Raw genomic sequence first — 15864 nt, 5'->3', positions numbered from 1 at the left:
TTCATTTCTATGGTATGGCAGTGCCCCTGAGAGCAGTGGCTCTTGAGACTGACAGTATCTCGGGATAGAGTAGATCGTGCAACCAGGAAGAAATTCTGCTCTATTGCTTCAAAAAAGGCAGGAAAGTTCTCTTTCTTTCCTTCTTTCTTTCTTTCTTTCTTTCTTTCCTTCTTTCTTTCTTTCTTTCTTTCTTTCTTTCTTTCTTTCTTTCTTTCTTTCTTTCTTTCTTTCTTCTTTCTTTCTTTTTAAATAATGAAATGTGAAAATTGAATTGGTGTTTCTCTGGGCAGGATGATTCCAGGTCCTTGTCTGGGTGGATTCAAAGAATGAAGCCACAGACAAAAGGTGGTATAGGAAAAAGTGGGAATTTATTGAGAAATGAGGGCAGACTCCTATATGGGGAAGGGGAGAGAAAGACCCGCTAAGTCCCTCCTCCTAAGGTTTATAAAGGCTGCAGTTCTTTGTGTCCTGATACCCCCTCTGATTGGTCACTATAGCAACTCCAAAGCTCAAACCTCATGTGAGGTTCCCCTCCTCTTCTCCCTTATTGTTTTTCTATTACTTGTGGCCTTCTTCTTCCCTCTCTGTATGAGTGGCTTCCTTTCCTTTATTCTGTAAATGTATACCTTCTGCAGCTCTCAGCTCCCTTATTCTAAGGAAATGTATACCTTCTGCAGCTCCCAGCTTTACAGCCCTGTGGTTCTCCCCATAGAGCCCCTTATTCCTGAAACTTCCTAAGCCTGCCTATTTTATCCCTAAAAACCCCTTTCAGTAAAGTGGAACGATAACAAATACTCAAAAGATGCTTTAATATTTCTTCAACCAATAACCTAAATTGCAGGTGACTGGGTTTGGCTGGTGGAAGGCAGGGAGGGACTGGTTCTATGTTCCATTAAAAAAGGAAATGTTGCTAAAGCATTCCAAACACAACACTTAGAAGCAGGACTAAGGTGTACTTCAATTTAGATGTTCAGTGCTCAATCCCTCAATAATGGCTGGGCATTATGGAAATAATAGATAGAAGCCCAGTGCTCAAAATTCATGCACTGGGGTAGTGGAGTACCTCAGCCCAGCCTGTACCCTCTTACAGTCCAGGATCCCTTGCTCCTTACCACATGTGTACTCACTGCTCTTTACCACTTGGCTCGCTGCTCCTTAGTGCTGAGGCTAGTGCTGCTGCGGAGGCATGAGAGACTCCTGCTATTGCTGCTGCACTCGCCAGCCATGAGCCCAGCTTCTGGCTGAGTGGCGCTCCCTCCGAGGGAGTGGACTGACCATCAGGGGTCAGCTCCTCTATTGAGCATCTGCCCCCTGGTGGTCAGTGCACATCATAACGACCAGTCGTTCTGGTCATTCCTCCATAAAGGTCACTTAGGCTTTTATTATATAGGTAAGCATTGAATAGTCATAGCCTCTGCCCTCAAGGTGATAATAGTGAGGGAGGAAAAGGTAGTAATATTATTCACCAAGTTTAAATATATAGCCTAAAACTTGCAAAACAGGAAAGTGACAAATGAAATTATGTACATAGAATTTTGTCAGACTTTTGCTCCTGGGAAACATTTAATCCTAGAGATAAATAAATGCATTTATAAACGTATTTAGTAAATGTGCTTTTACTGCAGAAATATTCTTTTCCGTGAACAATATTTAGTCTACCATTAAATCATTAAGTTTTATAGTGTGACTAAAATCACTGAACTCAGTCTTTAAATTAAGTGATACTTGGTAGTTCCTCATGTATTATTTCTTTGCAACACAATTTTATTATCGACTTTTAAAATGATAGAAGACTAGAAAGTGGTTTGAGATTCTTATGCTTTTCTGCACTTTGAACAGAAAATTTTCTCTCTAAAAATGTATATAAACATCTATCCAAGTCCTAATATGTTCCACTCATGTGAAGAGACTGTTGAATGTGTGTAAATATTGCTGAGAGTAGCGGTCAACTTCATCACCTTCCTTTGGTGAATTTGCTCATGTTTAGCATCAGCCACTGTGACTAAAATCCTGAGGGTCTATCGGTTTTTAATGCACCTTATTCTACAGAGAGGACGTTCCTAAATTGCAGTGGCCAATTCTTACTTTGGCACTAAGCATTCCAGGTGTTACTTCTGTGCAAGGGCGCTTAGTGACAAACTTAGCAACTCAGACTTAGTACGTGAAGGACAAGAAGCTATTTCGCATGTAGTCGCACTCCCTTCTTCTTTGAAATGGAATAAAGGGAAGAAAGAGAAAAATGAATAGTAGAAGCAATTCTAATCTCATCTTTTCTTACAAGCACCAAAGAGTTAAGCTATTAATCCAATGGGAAGGACAGAAAAACTAATGCTTAATGAGCTCTTTCTGTTTAGCAGGCCGAATGCCAGCTATTTTATATATTAAACTCATTATGAGCTTAAAGGCATTTAGCTGATAATTCACTTGATTTCAACTCTACCTTATTCTGAAGCACACATTATTTAATTTTAAAAATTTTATCTGTCATTTTTTTTCTTAACAAAATACAAAATATACTCAGTGTAGAACAAGCATATCAAACTCAAAGGATAGCATGGGCCAAATAAAGGTTTAAGTTTATGTGGGCCACAAAAAAACAAACAAAAAAAACACACACAAAAAGCTTCAATTTTCATAGCAATGTAGGTTTATTTCAATAGGGATATGCTGAATACAAAGGGCTGAAATAAATGAGTAATTGATCATGAGTATTTGTTGTGGACTGTATGTGGCCTGCAGGTTGCAAGTTTGACATGGTTGGTGTAGAGGAAATGGATGAAACAAGAGCTCAATAGAAAAACAAAACAAAACAAAAATATATATATATTACCTATAAACTCTACCATCCAATGATACTACTGCAAATATTATAGGATATTTTTATTTCCAACCTTTTCTCCTAAGCATATTATATCCAAAACTGTTTTTGCTGTTCATAAATAATTTTATCAATATAATATAATTTAAATAGTTAAATTTCTATCATATGTATTGTACATCAATAACCTACCCACCATTACTGGTCTCTGAGATTACTTTTATTTTTCGTTCTTGAATAATACCAAAATTACAGACTATATTTTTGTGTGCATATTCATTATTTCCTTAGGGTAAGTAAATTGCTATATTTGTCCTAAGTATTCCTGGCACCAGAATTGCTATGTCAAAGGATATTTTTTTCCTTTTTTAAATACAGTGTCAAGTGTACCTCTAACGGTACCCTGAACATACACACTGCTAGCTGCAGTGAAGAGAGTGCCTGTATCTCTCCACTCTTGCCAAGACATGGCTTTGCCATTCTTTTCTCATTTGGCAAGAAAATCCTTTGTTCTACATATATACACAGAAACCCAGGAGGAACTCATGGGGTTTTTATTGTGTTTTACACTGGAGAGCTTTCATTTTAGGTTATAAATCCATGGCTTGTAGACACACATGCTAGAGCATTTTCCCCATAGAGAATGACTATGAGTTTGTTTTTTGATGAACAACTGGAATTGCCAATTAACAATTATAATGAATAGAAGTATCTGAACATGGAATGTTCTGTCTTGTGAGCTGGGGAGTACCCATCACTGAAGAAGTTGAAGAAAAAAAAATTACCAGCTGATTGGCATGCCAAAAGGGAATTGGTCTGTATGACCTCTATAGTTTCTTTCTACCTTAAGGTCTTTGATGCTTTTTTTCTTTGTTGTTGTTGTTGTTGTTGTTGTTGTTGTTATTATTTGTAGAGAAGCAAGCAAGAATTTATTGACCACCAAAAAATATACATAGGACAGTAAAACAAAGAAGGGCAAGGAAGAAGCAACAGGAGAGCCTAGGCTGGGCTGCCTTGGCTCACCAGGAAGGCAGAGAGAAAGGACCGTGGAGTCGGGTTCAGGGGGTTAGTTAACCTGGGAGGAGCTGCCTCTGCCCATTGCTCCCCTGGTAGCAAGTCTCAGAGTTCCTTGGAGTTTAGGAGATGCACACCTGTGGGGAAAGGAGAAGGGGAAGGGAATGGCCTGGGTGTGCTCCCTGGAGGGAGAGCAGCCTGGGACCTAGCTGCCCTGTCCATTCCCCTGCCTGTGAGTCTCATGGGGTCCCTTAGAGGTTAGGAGATATATAGTTATGTGGGAAAGAGAGGGGGGAGGGAATGGCTAGAGAGAGAGCACCCTATGATGTTCTTTTCTATTTCTAGAGATTATTGACTCTGAATTTTCACTTCATTACAATATTTTTATATTGATTGTCTCTGACTGCTGTACTTTGTCAGTAATCTATCCAAAGTGGCAGCACTGTAAGTTATGCTTTGGAGCAATATATATCTATAATCAATACCAGAGTGTTTGCTGAATCTAGAAAACTAGCTGCAACACGAGCTCCTGAGAGTTTCAATTTGAAAAGTATGCATGCACGTATAGTCACAAAAATATATGTATAATTATAGCTAAAGTATGTAAGAAACCAAAGGTATGCTTTCATGTGTTCAGAAAATTTCTAGGAGGGTACATAAAATACTATTCTTAGTAGTTGTCTCTAAGGAGGGGAAATTGGGTAAAGGGATGTGGGGACCTTTTATTTTCCACTTTAGATCTTTTATATGGTTAGCATGTTTCAATGACTGCATGTTAGAATTTATTCATCATAATTTAAGATTTTATGAAAGAGAAAATTTGGAAACAAAATTAACTTCACTCCAATAAAAAGCCAATAGGAGCTATTTATCATGAAATTGTCAGTAAAGGAACTACTGGTATCTGAATTGAACAGTCTTACTGCCTAACTGCCTAACAAAGTTGAACTTAAACACAAACTTGTGATAAAGTGAGTTGTGAGGAGGGACTTTTCTTCTCAATACATGGAAAGTTGGAGACTTAAGTCCTAAGTTACCATACAGAGAGAAAATTCCATAATTTTAATTACAAACAGATAATTCTGACCATTTTTTTTTAGCTTGCATAAAAAGAATCCATGGTATACATCAAATCTTTTTTAAACCTTAAAAATTATTCAAGAAAAACTGATGCTGATAGCAGAGGAGGGCATGCATGTGAATGCGATGTGCCCCCTAGAACTTAGAACTGAGGAATTATCCCCTGAAAATCTAAAATTAATCATAAGGCATCAGAGGTCAGGATTAAACTATCACCCCTAAAGACAGTCCAGTGTGCCCGACTCCTGACTGATGGAATTCACATTTTGAAGACTAAGAAGTGTTAGAATATAGGCTTCACTGCAATGGGCATGTTGCCTGAGCCAACCAAGGCAGCTTTTTAATTAGTAACTGGTTGAGGTTGATATGAGAAGTGACAAAATAGGATAAAAATTAACTAGATAAACATTTCTTAAGTTCTATCAGAAATCTGTTTGCATTACCTAACACCCCACAGTGCCTACCTCAAAAGTGGGTGAGGGGTAAGAATATAACAACATATAGATGAAAACTTTTCACAGTACTACCTGACATAATGTAGTCATCCAATGCATGTCAGATGACATAATAAAGAAAATGAAATATATAACACCAAAATTATGCAGGCAAAGACTTAGAGAAAGACCTGAGAGGATTCATACTAAGCTTCCATAGCAGTTTCCTTTGGGGTATGCAGTAATATGGGGGAGCTAAAGTATTGAGGATAAGTGAAGGGAGACTTTAGTTTTCCTTTTTCAGTATATCTATATTTCTGGAAGTTTTATAATGCAAGAGCCTATCTTTAACTTCTAAAAAGGAAACAATAATGTGTTTGAAGAAATACCAAAGGATCCATTGGTAGATGTGAGATGAAATTACTGTAAAAATGTGCATTCACAATAAATGAGCACGTTTCCTGGTACTCAGATATAGTATGATTTGCGAGTAATTTGGAACCACCATGTAGCCAGGCTCACAGTGGTTCTTGTTTGAATAAATGGCTGAGAAACCACTTCTAGTGACTTAGTCAAGTTACTTAACCTCTGTAAGCCAGTTTCCTTATCTATAAAATGCACATATGCATATATGTGTAACCCGTGGACACAGACTAGTGCAGTAAAGGCCTGGGATGGAGGGAGTCAGTGGGGAGGGAAGAGGAGGCCATCTCTAATACTTTGAACAATAAAGATAAATTTTTTAAAGAGACTCGTTGGGCTGGTAGCTCCATTTTTTTTTCTATGACACATAAACTGGTGAAAAAAGTACATGTTGGTATAGCCATTTTAACATACATAGAAATTTGATAATAAATAGACATAATAATAAAAATAGCTACATATAAACATCCATGTCTTTAGTTATTCCTCCTGGGAGAGCTTATGGTAAAGAAGCATATGGTTTAAACTATTTAATATTTTGAAATTCTGAAAGAAAAGCAGATATGTAATCCTGGGTGTCAACAAAAGCATAGAGGTACTCTGAAGCATGAAATGTAATGCCACATTCATGATTAAAAGCTCAGATCCTGGGGGGAGAAGGGAGGCTAGAAGAGTTCAATGTAGAAAGAGAGGGTACAGCTATAGTACTTTCAACAATAAAGGTAAATTAAAAAAAAAAAAAAAAAAGCTCAGATACTGACTACAACCTAGCTGATCTCCTTACTATCTTGGTAATCTTAAGCATCAACAATAAACCTCAATACTTTACAAGATAACTGTGAAAATTATGTTTAGTTATGATAACTATAAGGTTTCAATGAGATGATACATATAACATGTTTAACATAGTACGTGGCATATAGAAAGATCTCATTATATGGTGATGGAAGACCTGACTTGGGGTGGTGAACGCAATTCAATATGTAGATGATGTATTATAGAATTGTACACCTGGAACCTATACAATTTTATTAACCAATGTCACCCAAATAAATTCACAATAATTGAATTGAATGAATGAATGAAAGGTCTTATTATAAGTAACCAAATAATAGTCTCCAGTTCCTTAGACTACCTAAGATACTGTAAGTAGGCTCATTAACCTAAGCTACTATACTCTGCTTGCACTCCAGCTGGGGAAAGACTGCCCATATTTCTTTTTTTGCTTTTGTATAGAAATGTGGTCCCTATGGAAGATCTAATGACATGGTTGACGCTATAACAGTTTGGCAGAAGAGGTGCCTAAGCTTTCACCTGTCACAAAGCCGCATTGCCCATCTAGGGCTACTTGTCTAAAGTCAACAGAACAGCCATGTAATTGACATAAAACCTGTTAACTGCCATCATTCTCACTGTTTTTGAATGCCTGTGTGGATAACTGGTTTTCTTATTTCATTGAGTTAATATAGTGCCTTGGTAGAGATGCCTTTATCCCTATGTGAGAAAGAAATTGTATTATAACTTGCTCAGTGCCACATACCAGCGAGTGCGAGAGCAAAGGCTAGAATGAGGGACCATGGAAGATGAGCTAAAGTCTGCAGGGATAGAGTGCTGGGCCCAGCCAGCCTGCTGGGCCCTGTTGGTTTGTGTCCTATCTTCTAGATGTGACTGAAGTCCTAGCTTGTCTGATTCCAAAGCCGGTGAAGGCTCCAGCAAACCAGAGGTCCACCACATGAGTAGTGAATAAACAGCCTTTACAGAACAACAAAAACATGTCCTTTAGAGAAATAGAAACACATTCTCAGGGATCCCAGAGACTCCAGACATAAATCCCAGTTTCAGAAGTTGTATCTTAAAAGCTAAAGTCTTGGTGTGTGAAAAAGTCTTTCAATTGTTTCTCACCACTACAAAGTGGAAGGTAAAAAGGTATTTTGATGCAATCACCCAAGTGAACATAACCAGTTTTAAAATTGGCATAAAATGTGGTCTTTCGAGATCAGGGCAGTATGGTTGTATAACTTGAATAAAAATGGGAGGCAATTCTTTTTTTGTCAGAATATGTTCCTCATGAGTGTACCGATCATTCAACATACATTCCTAGGGACAGGGCGGGGCTCATCCGGTTTTTGGAAATGTCACTGTTTTCAAGTTATGTATAAATCCTCAACGTTCTGTCTGTGTAACATTACTATCTTTGCCTGCACTGCCATTAATTTTGAGCCACTGTGTTAGGAAACATGTTTCAACGAGATTTGTTTACTAGAGTAAGGAAGTTTAATAACACTCCATGCACAATATGATGGAAGAAACTACTGTTAAGAATCATATTTCCTGATCTCCTTTATGTCTTTATCCCTAATATTAATCAAGCCTATAATTTACATAGTTATTAGGACTTTTAATTCCTTGCACAAGGCACATTTGCTGTGAGAAATCTCCTCAGCTTTATCTGTTCGTCTCAACATATCTGTCTAATTGTCACCATGGCATCACACACCTGCTGATGTATTTGTTTGTAATCTTTCTCTGGCCAAATTATGTTTCCATTTTATCTTTTCATCTCTCTTGTGAACTCATCAAGGAAGTTGCATTCTACTTTCAGCTTCTCAATTATATATCAAAGGGCTTTCCTTAAGTTTTTGTCCAACTTCTAAATTTTAGCACCAATGATATAAATCTTGTTGTCTACTTAAGTTGAAGCATAGCTGATGCAAGTGTGAAGTTCATGTAGTAAAATTCTTTTTGAGGGTATATAAGATAACTTTTCTTTCTTTTTCAATAAAAAATATTTCATTGATTTTACAGAGAGGAAGGGAGAGAGATAGTTATAAACATTGATGAGAGAGAAACAGATCAGCTGCCTCCTGCAAGTCCCCTACTAGGGATGTGCCCACAATTAAGGGACATGCCCTTGACCAGAATTAAACATAGGACCCTTCAGTCTGCAGGCCGAGGCTCTATCCACTGAGCCAAACAGTTAAACAGGGCAATAATTTTTCTTTTTACTACAAAATAAGCCATTTAACACAGGGAACACACATAAAAAAGATCAGTAGGAGAAACATTTTTTTTTTACTATTTTATATTATTATTTTACATTTATCTTTATTGTTTAAAGTATAACAGGTATCCCCTTTATTTTTTTGTTTTTCCCATTGATCCCCTCTATCCTGTACCTGCCCCTCCCAGGTCTTCACCATAAGATTTGTCTGTGTCCAAGGGCCTTGCATATATTCATATGAGTTTCCTGCTAATCACTCCCCAACCTCCCACACTGCCTTCCCTCTGAAAGAAAACATTTTTATTTATGTTCCAATATTATTTGATATGTTTGTGTCAACTACTGTATTTGCCTAGAAAACTTTATTAAAGCAAGAGCTGATGAATTGGATGAGGTATTTAAATGCTTTAATAGTAGAAAAAAAATAACTAACTTAAGATTGGTTTTTACCTCACTACTACATAGCTGCTATGCAAATAATTGGCAAAAATATGGAAATCAGGACACACTATTTTCAAATTAGTTTTTATAGTGGCACTGCATAATAAAGAGTTGTCTAAAATCCAAAATATGGCATCAACAGTAATACGTACTTCTTTACAAACTCTACTTTGATTTTGTAAACAGTAATTATGTAGAAAGGCTAATGTGGGAAGGTGTATTAGACTCCTTCTAATTCCAGGTTCTAGTTCTTTAGTAATTGCTTTTATAATCTCCTGCATTTCAAATTACTTCCAGAGTAAATTGATGTAGATAATTTTCACTCTCAAACTAGATGTACGATATGGATGCATTGAAGTAGCACTAAAACTCTTTAGGCGTATTGTAAAAGTGCAATATAAAATTAATCACTAAGAAGTAAAATGCAGGTTCTGATAGACATTATAATTATTGGAAAAGATTTGGATATTCTGAGATATTCTAGAACTTAGAGTAATACTATTTGATAAGTAATGCTTAAATTCCCACTCTTAAGAAAATTTTGCAAAAGGAATCTCTTACGCACTGAAAGAAGTATAATATATAATACTCATAACAGTGTATTGAGTATTATATATTTAATATATAATACTCAATACACTCCCTCCAAAAAAAAATGAGTCTTTGCATAGAGAGTAGGAAGAAAATTTCAAATATAACAGACCTTGGATGATCGGCTTTTTAAGGTAGGCATTTTGTCCTATATTCTCAAGGACTTGAGGCAGACCTGGTACATAGTAGGCACTCAATAAATATTTGTTGGTTGTTGAATGAACCCCTGTCTGAACCCCAGACATGCATCCTGAGGGATTCTTTTGATTGGTCTCTTAGTACTTTAGGGGATGATAAGATATCACAGATGTATAAAACTATATTTTGAAGGGAAATTATTGGGATACAAGACCAGAATGGTCATAAAAACACAGTACATGGATTCAGATGATATAAGTTAAGTTGTGATTCTGTCCACTAGTTAGCTGTGTGACCTTAGCCTGCTTTCTCAACCTTCTCTTAGCCACAGTGGTCACATTTGTAAACTATGAAAGAAAAGAATTCCTCTCCCAGTATCGTCTTAGACGCAAATGATATGACAGATATTAAAACACTCTGTGAACTGAAAAGTAGTCAGCAAATATTATTGGGCATAATTTGTACAAGAGGTCTGAAATCTCTTTCCAATTTTATCATACATCTCTTATGTGTAGCTCTTTTTTATTGTATCGTCAAATGTCCTCATCTTTAAATTAAAAATAAAAATACTTTATACATTGGGAAAAGTTGCTCCCTCCCCCAAACATCCTGATATTTCTGAAAAAAATTTTTTGCAATATTTTCCTTCCCACATCTCTATTATGTATGGTGCTATTTATGTTGTTAATAAGAGTTTCAACATTAAGAAAATTGATCACAGAAACAGATTCTCCTCCCCTCTTCAATCTTTTTCAACTTTCTTCTATTACAATGCATTTCATAGGCCTCTATGAGCATGGATTATAACATTAACTAATAAGAGTTAAAGAAATGATTCATAAAAAAGCATAAAAGGAGATGAGAGAGACAATGATAAAGTCGTATGCATGTAAAGAATCTTAAGACTACTTTCCTATAAGGCTAGACTGTATCGTGTCCATGGTATACACATCCATTCTAATAGGAAAAGTAGGAGGCTAATTCCTGGAAGTCTCTAGAATGGAGTGTGCATGACGAAGGTATTTCTTAGGAAGGAGTTATGAAGGCAAGATCAAAGCCTGATAATTCTAGACTATCCAGAAGAAAAATCTGTGAACAACTCAAAATAATGAGCATAAACTATGGGGTCGAACTTTAACTCAATGCTCATGGTAGAGGATAGACAAAGACATACAAATCATGATTAAGAGATTGTAGCTCAACTTCTTTACATGGAGATACTAGGGAAGATAGGAAGAACTGCATCTGTTCAGTGTTTTTAAGAAAACTGCCAAGTCTACATGAAAACAAATCTGTTGCTTTTGCAACTATGCTAAAGCTGAGCAACCAAAGAGTTATGTAAACTGGGGGGAAACTCTCTCATTGGCCAGGGAATATACCTGTTTTCAGTCCTTTCTCTCTCATGTCTCATGGCCAGTGTTATCATGTGCTCAGTGGAGACCTTTAATAGAGCACAAAATTGAGCACAAGTCATCTGCTCTGGCATGAATTCTCCTAAGTGCATAGATGCTTCACATAGAAATATAATGAATAGTCAGTTTAGCAATGTGCCTCTGCTGTTACTGTTTCTACTTGCTTTTTAAAGTTTATTTCTTAATATACCATAATCATTATATGTAGCAAGATCTGGTTTAGGGAAACTGATTTTTATTAACTCTATGATATTTTCATTAAGAGAAACAGATATATCTAGAAAGTGTTGAAGAGGAACAGAATCATGACCTCTATATATACCACTTTGGAATTTAGATTATTTAGAGCTGAAGACAATCAAGACCCAGCAGGCTGGAGAAAAAAATGTTACTTCTCCCTTAACTACCTAAAAGAATTTAGATAGGGGGCCTGGTTCAGAAAGAGAGCTATTACCAGAGATAACTTTTATCTGAACAACCGGTCTGTAAGCCAGCAAACATCTAATTTCCAAACATCTGCTCTTCTTCTTGGCCTGAGAATACCTTTTTCCCCTTTGAAGCGCTAGGGCCCTATCCCACTACTTTTCTCAGAGAGGCAAATAAGCCTCAACCGCCGAACTTGACCTTGTGTCTCACATTTTATTGGGGTTACCGTACATGTGAAATTAAATTTGTTTTTCTCTTGTTAATCTGTCTTATGTCAGGGTACTTGTTAGACCAGCCAAAGAACCAAGAAGAATAAGAGGAAATTTTCCTCCTTAATAGTGTCTTTAGTTGTTAATAACCAGATGTGGGTGTTGGTTTTTTTGTTGTTGTTTGTTTTTTCCCTATAGAGTTACAGAACACATTTTCACATTTGACTTGATATACTAAAAATAATAAATGGCAAATGAGTACAAGAAATTGGAGAGCCTTAATAGAGAGGTCTCCTTGACTTTTTCATTTTGCATTTTCAGCAGCCAGTAAATTACCAGGTATAATAAATGCTTAGTAAATATTTGTTGAATAACAAATATATATAACCTCTCTCTCTCTCTCTCTCTCTCTCTCTCTCTCTCTCTCTCTCTCATATATATATATATATTTCAGTAACAGTAACAGCAGAGGCACATTGCTAAACTGACTATTAACTATATAACAAATATATATAACCTCTCTCTCTCTCTCTCTCTCTCTCTCTCTCTCTCTCTCTCTCTCATATATATATATATATTTCAGAAACAGTAACAGCAGAGGCACATTGCTAAACTGACTATTCATTATATTTCTATGTGAAGCATCTATGCACTTAGGAGAATTCATGCCAGAGCAGATGACTTGTGCTCAATTTTGTGCTCTATTAAAGGTCTCCACTGAGAAATATATATATTTCTCACCTGAAGATATGTTTATTTATTTATTTTTAAATATCTATTATATTGATTTCAGAGAGGAAGGGAGAGGTAGAGAGAGAGATAGAAACATCAGTGATGAGAATTATTGATTGGCTGCCTCCTGCACACCTCCTACTGGGGATTGAGCCTGCAACGGGGCATGTGCCCTTGACTTGAATCCAACCAGGGACTCCTTAGTCCACAGGTTGATGCTCTATCTACTGAGCCAAACTAACTAGGACTGATTTCATTTATTTTTTAAAGAGAGAGGGAAGGACAGAGAAAGAGAGAGGAGAACAATTGCCTTCCAAATGGGCCCCCACTGGGGATCAAACCCGAAACCTAGGTATGTGTCCTGACAGGAAATTGAACCTACAACCTCTTGGTGTACCTGAGGATACTCCAACCAACTGAGACATGGGGCTAGGGCTATAGCTATATATTTTTAAACCTCTGGGCATTCCATGTAGGGAGAAAATGAATACTTGAGACATACAAGATACAGAATAGCTTTAAAGAACTTGAGAGAGGTTTTTAGAGTATTTCCTGGTGCCTTCATGCGGTGAAAATTCTGAATATGGGACTTTTATTGAAGACTGGCTTTTTGTGTTCATACGATTGCCAATATTACTTTAGGCTGTGGAATTCATTCCCTCCAGAGTGTTCCAACTGCAGAAAGAGGAGGGAAACACCTCTGGTGACTTCTTTTTAATGCAAAGCTCCAGCGGATAGCATCATTTATGTAGAAAATCCTTCCAACCATCCCTTGAGAAGCCACCGCCCCCCCTTCCCCCCGCCATTTCAACTTTCCTTCTCCCAAACCTGATAGAAAATGCTGTTGATTTGTTGTCATTTTCCTCAAAATATTCGGGAAGGAATCCTTTCCTCCAATCACTTCATTGTACAAATTAGCTGAGGCCACCTAGAAGTGACTTGCACAAGAGCTTCTGGCAAGTGCCTTTATCTAAATCCACCCAGAATAATGAGTGTTCGTCCCAGTACTCCTCCCTCCCTCCCTTTCTCAGGCTAACTGTAGCATTTGCAAACAGCAGGGAACACAACTGCAGATTGAGGGTGGAGGGGGCAGGGTAGGAAGTGGTGATTAGCAGATCCTTGGGCCTGGAGATCACCTGCTCTCTCGGATCAAAACAGCGTTAACAGGCTCTTCATGAGAACATCCAGGGCGGGACGAGTGGACCATTGTTTTGAGAGCCAGCTGTGCAGAAGCCACTCAGCAGTGGCCTTGGAGCGGCAGCTGCACGGAGGGGCGGAGGCCACGGAGGTGGGAGAGGAGGGAGCCAGCGAGGCGGGCCGGTTGCGGGGACCCAGCGGCGCCACCTCTCGGCAAACCCGGAAGTGTTTCCCTAATAAAAGTGCAACGGCCAGAGCCACCTCATTGAACCTAAAGTGGGAATGGCTGGGAGCAGGCCCCAGATGCTGCTGTCCTGACCGCAAACCTTGGGGTCACTGGTGCCCGGGAGACTGCGCTCCGGCCGCTAAAGGGTCAGAGCCGGGGAGCACCAGGTCCTCGCGATCGGGAAGCACACAGGACGGAGCAGGCTCTGCTCTCTGGGCGAACCGTGAACCGAGCAAAGTCCGGGGTAAACAAGCCTTGCAACGGCTGCCTCCAGACCTGCACCCCCTGTGTGCTCCTCTCCCCCTCGTTTCCCACGCATCGGAGCCCACCCCTGCAGCCCCGGCCACCCTCTCTCCCAGGCCCTATCTTTCCATTTCCGATCTCCCCATTTTGGGGGCAGGTTCGGGGAGGCCCCCATGCCCACACTCACCATCTCTTGCCTGAGGAGGTGCAGCTTGGTCTCCAGCCTCTCCAGGGTGCTGGAGTGGCTGCGTCTTCCCGGGGAGCCCGAGGTTGGGGAGGACGAAGAAGAGGACGACAGGGAGGGCGGGAGGCTGCAGCAGCTGCTGCTGCTGCTGCTACAGCCGCCTCCGCCGCTCCCCCCGCAGGGGTCCCCGGTCCTCTCCGGGAGAGCCGGCTCCTCCCCGCGCAGCGAGCGCACCAGGCTCTCGGGCACTTTGCGCCCCAGCTTCAGCTCGATGTCCCTGAGGTCCGGCACCGCGGCGTCTTCCATGGCTTTTCAGGAGCGGGGATGACGGCGGGGAAAGGCTGCGGCTGCGAGGTGGCAGCGGCTTCTCAGCGGGGCCCCGAGGTCAGAGGGCCCCTCCAGCCGCCGGGGTGTCTGTCTGTCTGTCTATCCGCGGCGGGTCCAGAGCTCCATCCGCCCCATAGCCACCGCCGGCGCGTGTCCTCCCACCCCGCAGGCTGCACAGGGCGCGGGGTCCCAGCCGCAGTCCCCGGTCTGGTCGCCGTCACTCCCCCGGCTCTTACCGAGGTTCTAGAGCCCCATCCATCCTCTCCCCTGCCGGCCCCGCCGCTGCGAAGTTGAGTTTAATTGATATTGCAGAGCCCGGGGAGAAGGCAAGGGCTACAGACGGGGAGGAAATAGAGGGAAGCGAAGCCCCAGCTCCAGCTTTCTTGGGGGGAAATCACGTTATAAAACTGTCCATCACGTCCCCGCGCCCTTCACCGGCTGCCCATCTGGTCCCGCGCGACCCAAAATAATGATGTGGCCGTCCTCCAGCAGCGTCGTTTCATTTTCCAGCCATAAATCCCCCAGCTTTCAGAGGATCCTCAGAAAATCGTCTCTGGTCAGCGAGAGAGGAGGGCGGGCGGGTGCAGGGGCGCAGGCAAGGAGGTGGTCCGCAGGAGTTTAAGGGCTTCCTGGGTCCGGCAGAAATAGCCTCCTGGGCATTTAGGCTGTTGGATCCAAGTCACTGTGCTCCTGCGAGCCTCAGAAACTTTAAACTGCGCTGGCAGGTGGACCAAGCCAGGGCCAGCCCCTGCACCCCTGTACCGTATATCCTAGGCGAGAGGAGCAGCACGTTTCCGCTCCCCTGCTGCCCAGGGGTAGTTTCTGCGCCCTATTTTCGTTGGGAGTTCCTAATAGGAGTATTAGATTTCAGTTTTCCCTGGCGGGATTGCCTGGCACCTACAACCTTTACAACAGTTAGGGAATATTGGAGGCAGAATATTAAGACTTGACAGGTTGTGTCATACCCCACCCCACCCCATCTTCCCAAGGCAAAAAAAAAAAAAAAAAAAAAAAAAAAAAAAAAAAAA

The 15864-nt window shown here is 40.2% G+C and overlaps 1 protein-coding gene across 1 annotated transcript in view; it reads right to left on the bottom strand.

The window, feature by feature from the left end:
- Positions 1 to 15612, bottom strand: part of LURAP1L (leucine rich adaptor protein 1 like) — a 44690-nt gene extending 29078 nt beyond the window's left edge. Inside the window, exon 1 of the mRNA XM_036434068.2 lies at positions 14513 to 15612. Within this exon, the coding sequence (XP_036289961.1) occupies positions 14513 to 14815 (303 nt within the window). The 5' untranslated portion in view covers positions 14816 to 15612. The remainder of the gene's footprint in view (positions 1 to 14512) is intronic.
- Positions 15613 to 15864: the final 252 nt, after the last annotated feature.

The sequence above is a fragment of the Pipistrellus kuhlii genome, unplaced genomic scaffold (assembly GCF_014108245.1).
Source record: "Pipistrellus kuhlii isolate mPipKuh1 unplaced genomic scaffold, mPipKuh1.p scaffold_m20_p_12, whole genome shotgun sequence".
Taxonomy (NCBI): Eukaryota; Metazoa; Chordata; class Mammalia; order Chiroptera; family Vespertilionidae; genus Pipistrellus; species Pipistrellus kuhlii.
The sequence above is the reverse complement of the archived record's forward strand: the minus strand, read 5'-3'. Positions and strand labels throughout refer to the sequence as shown.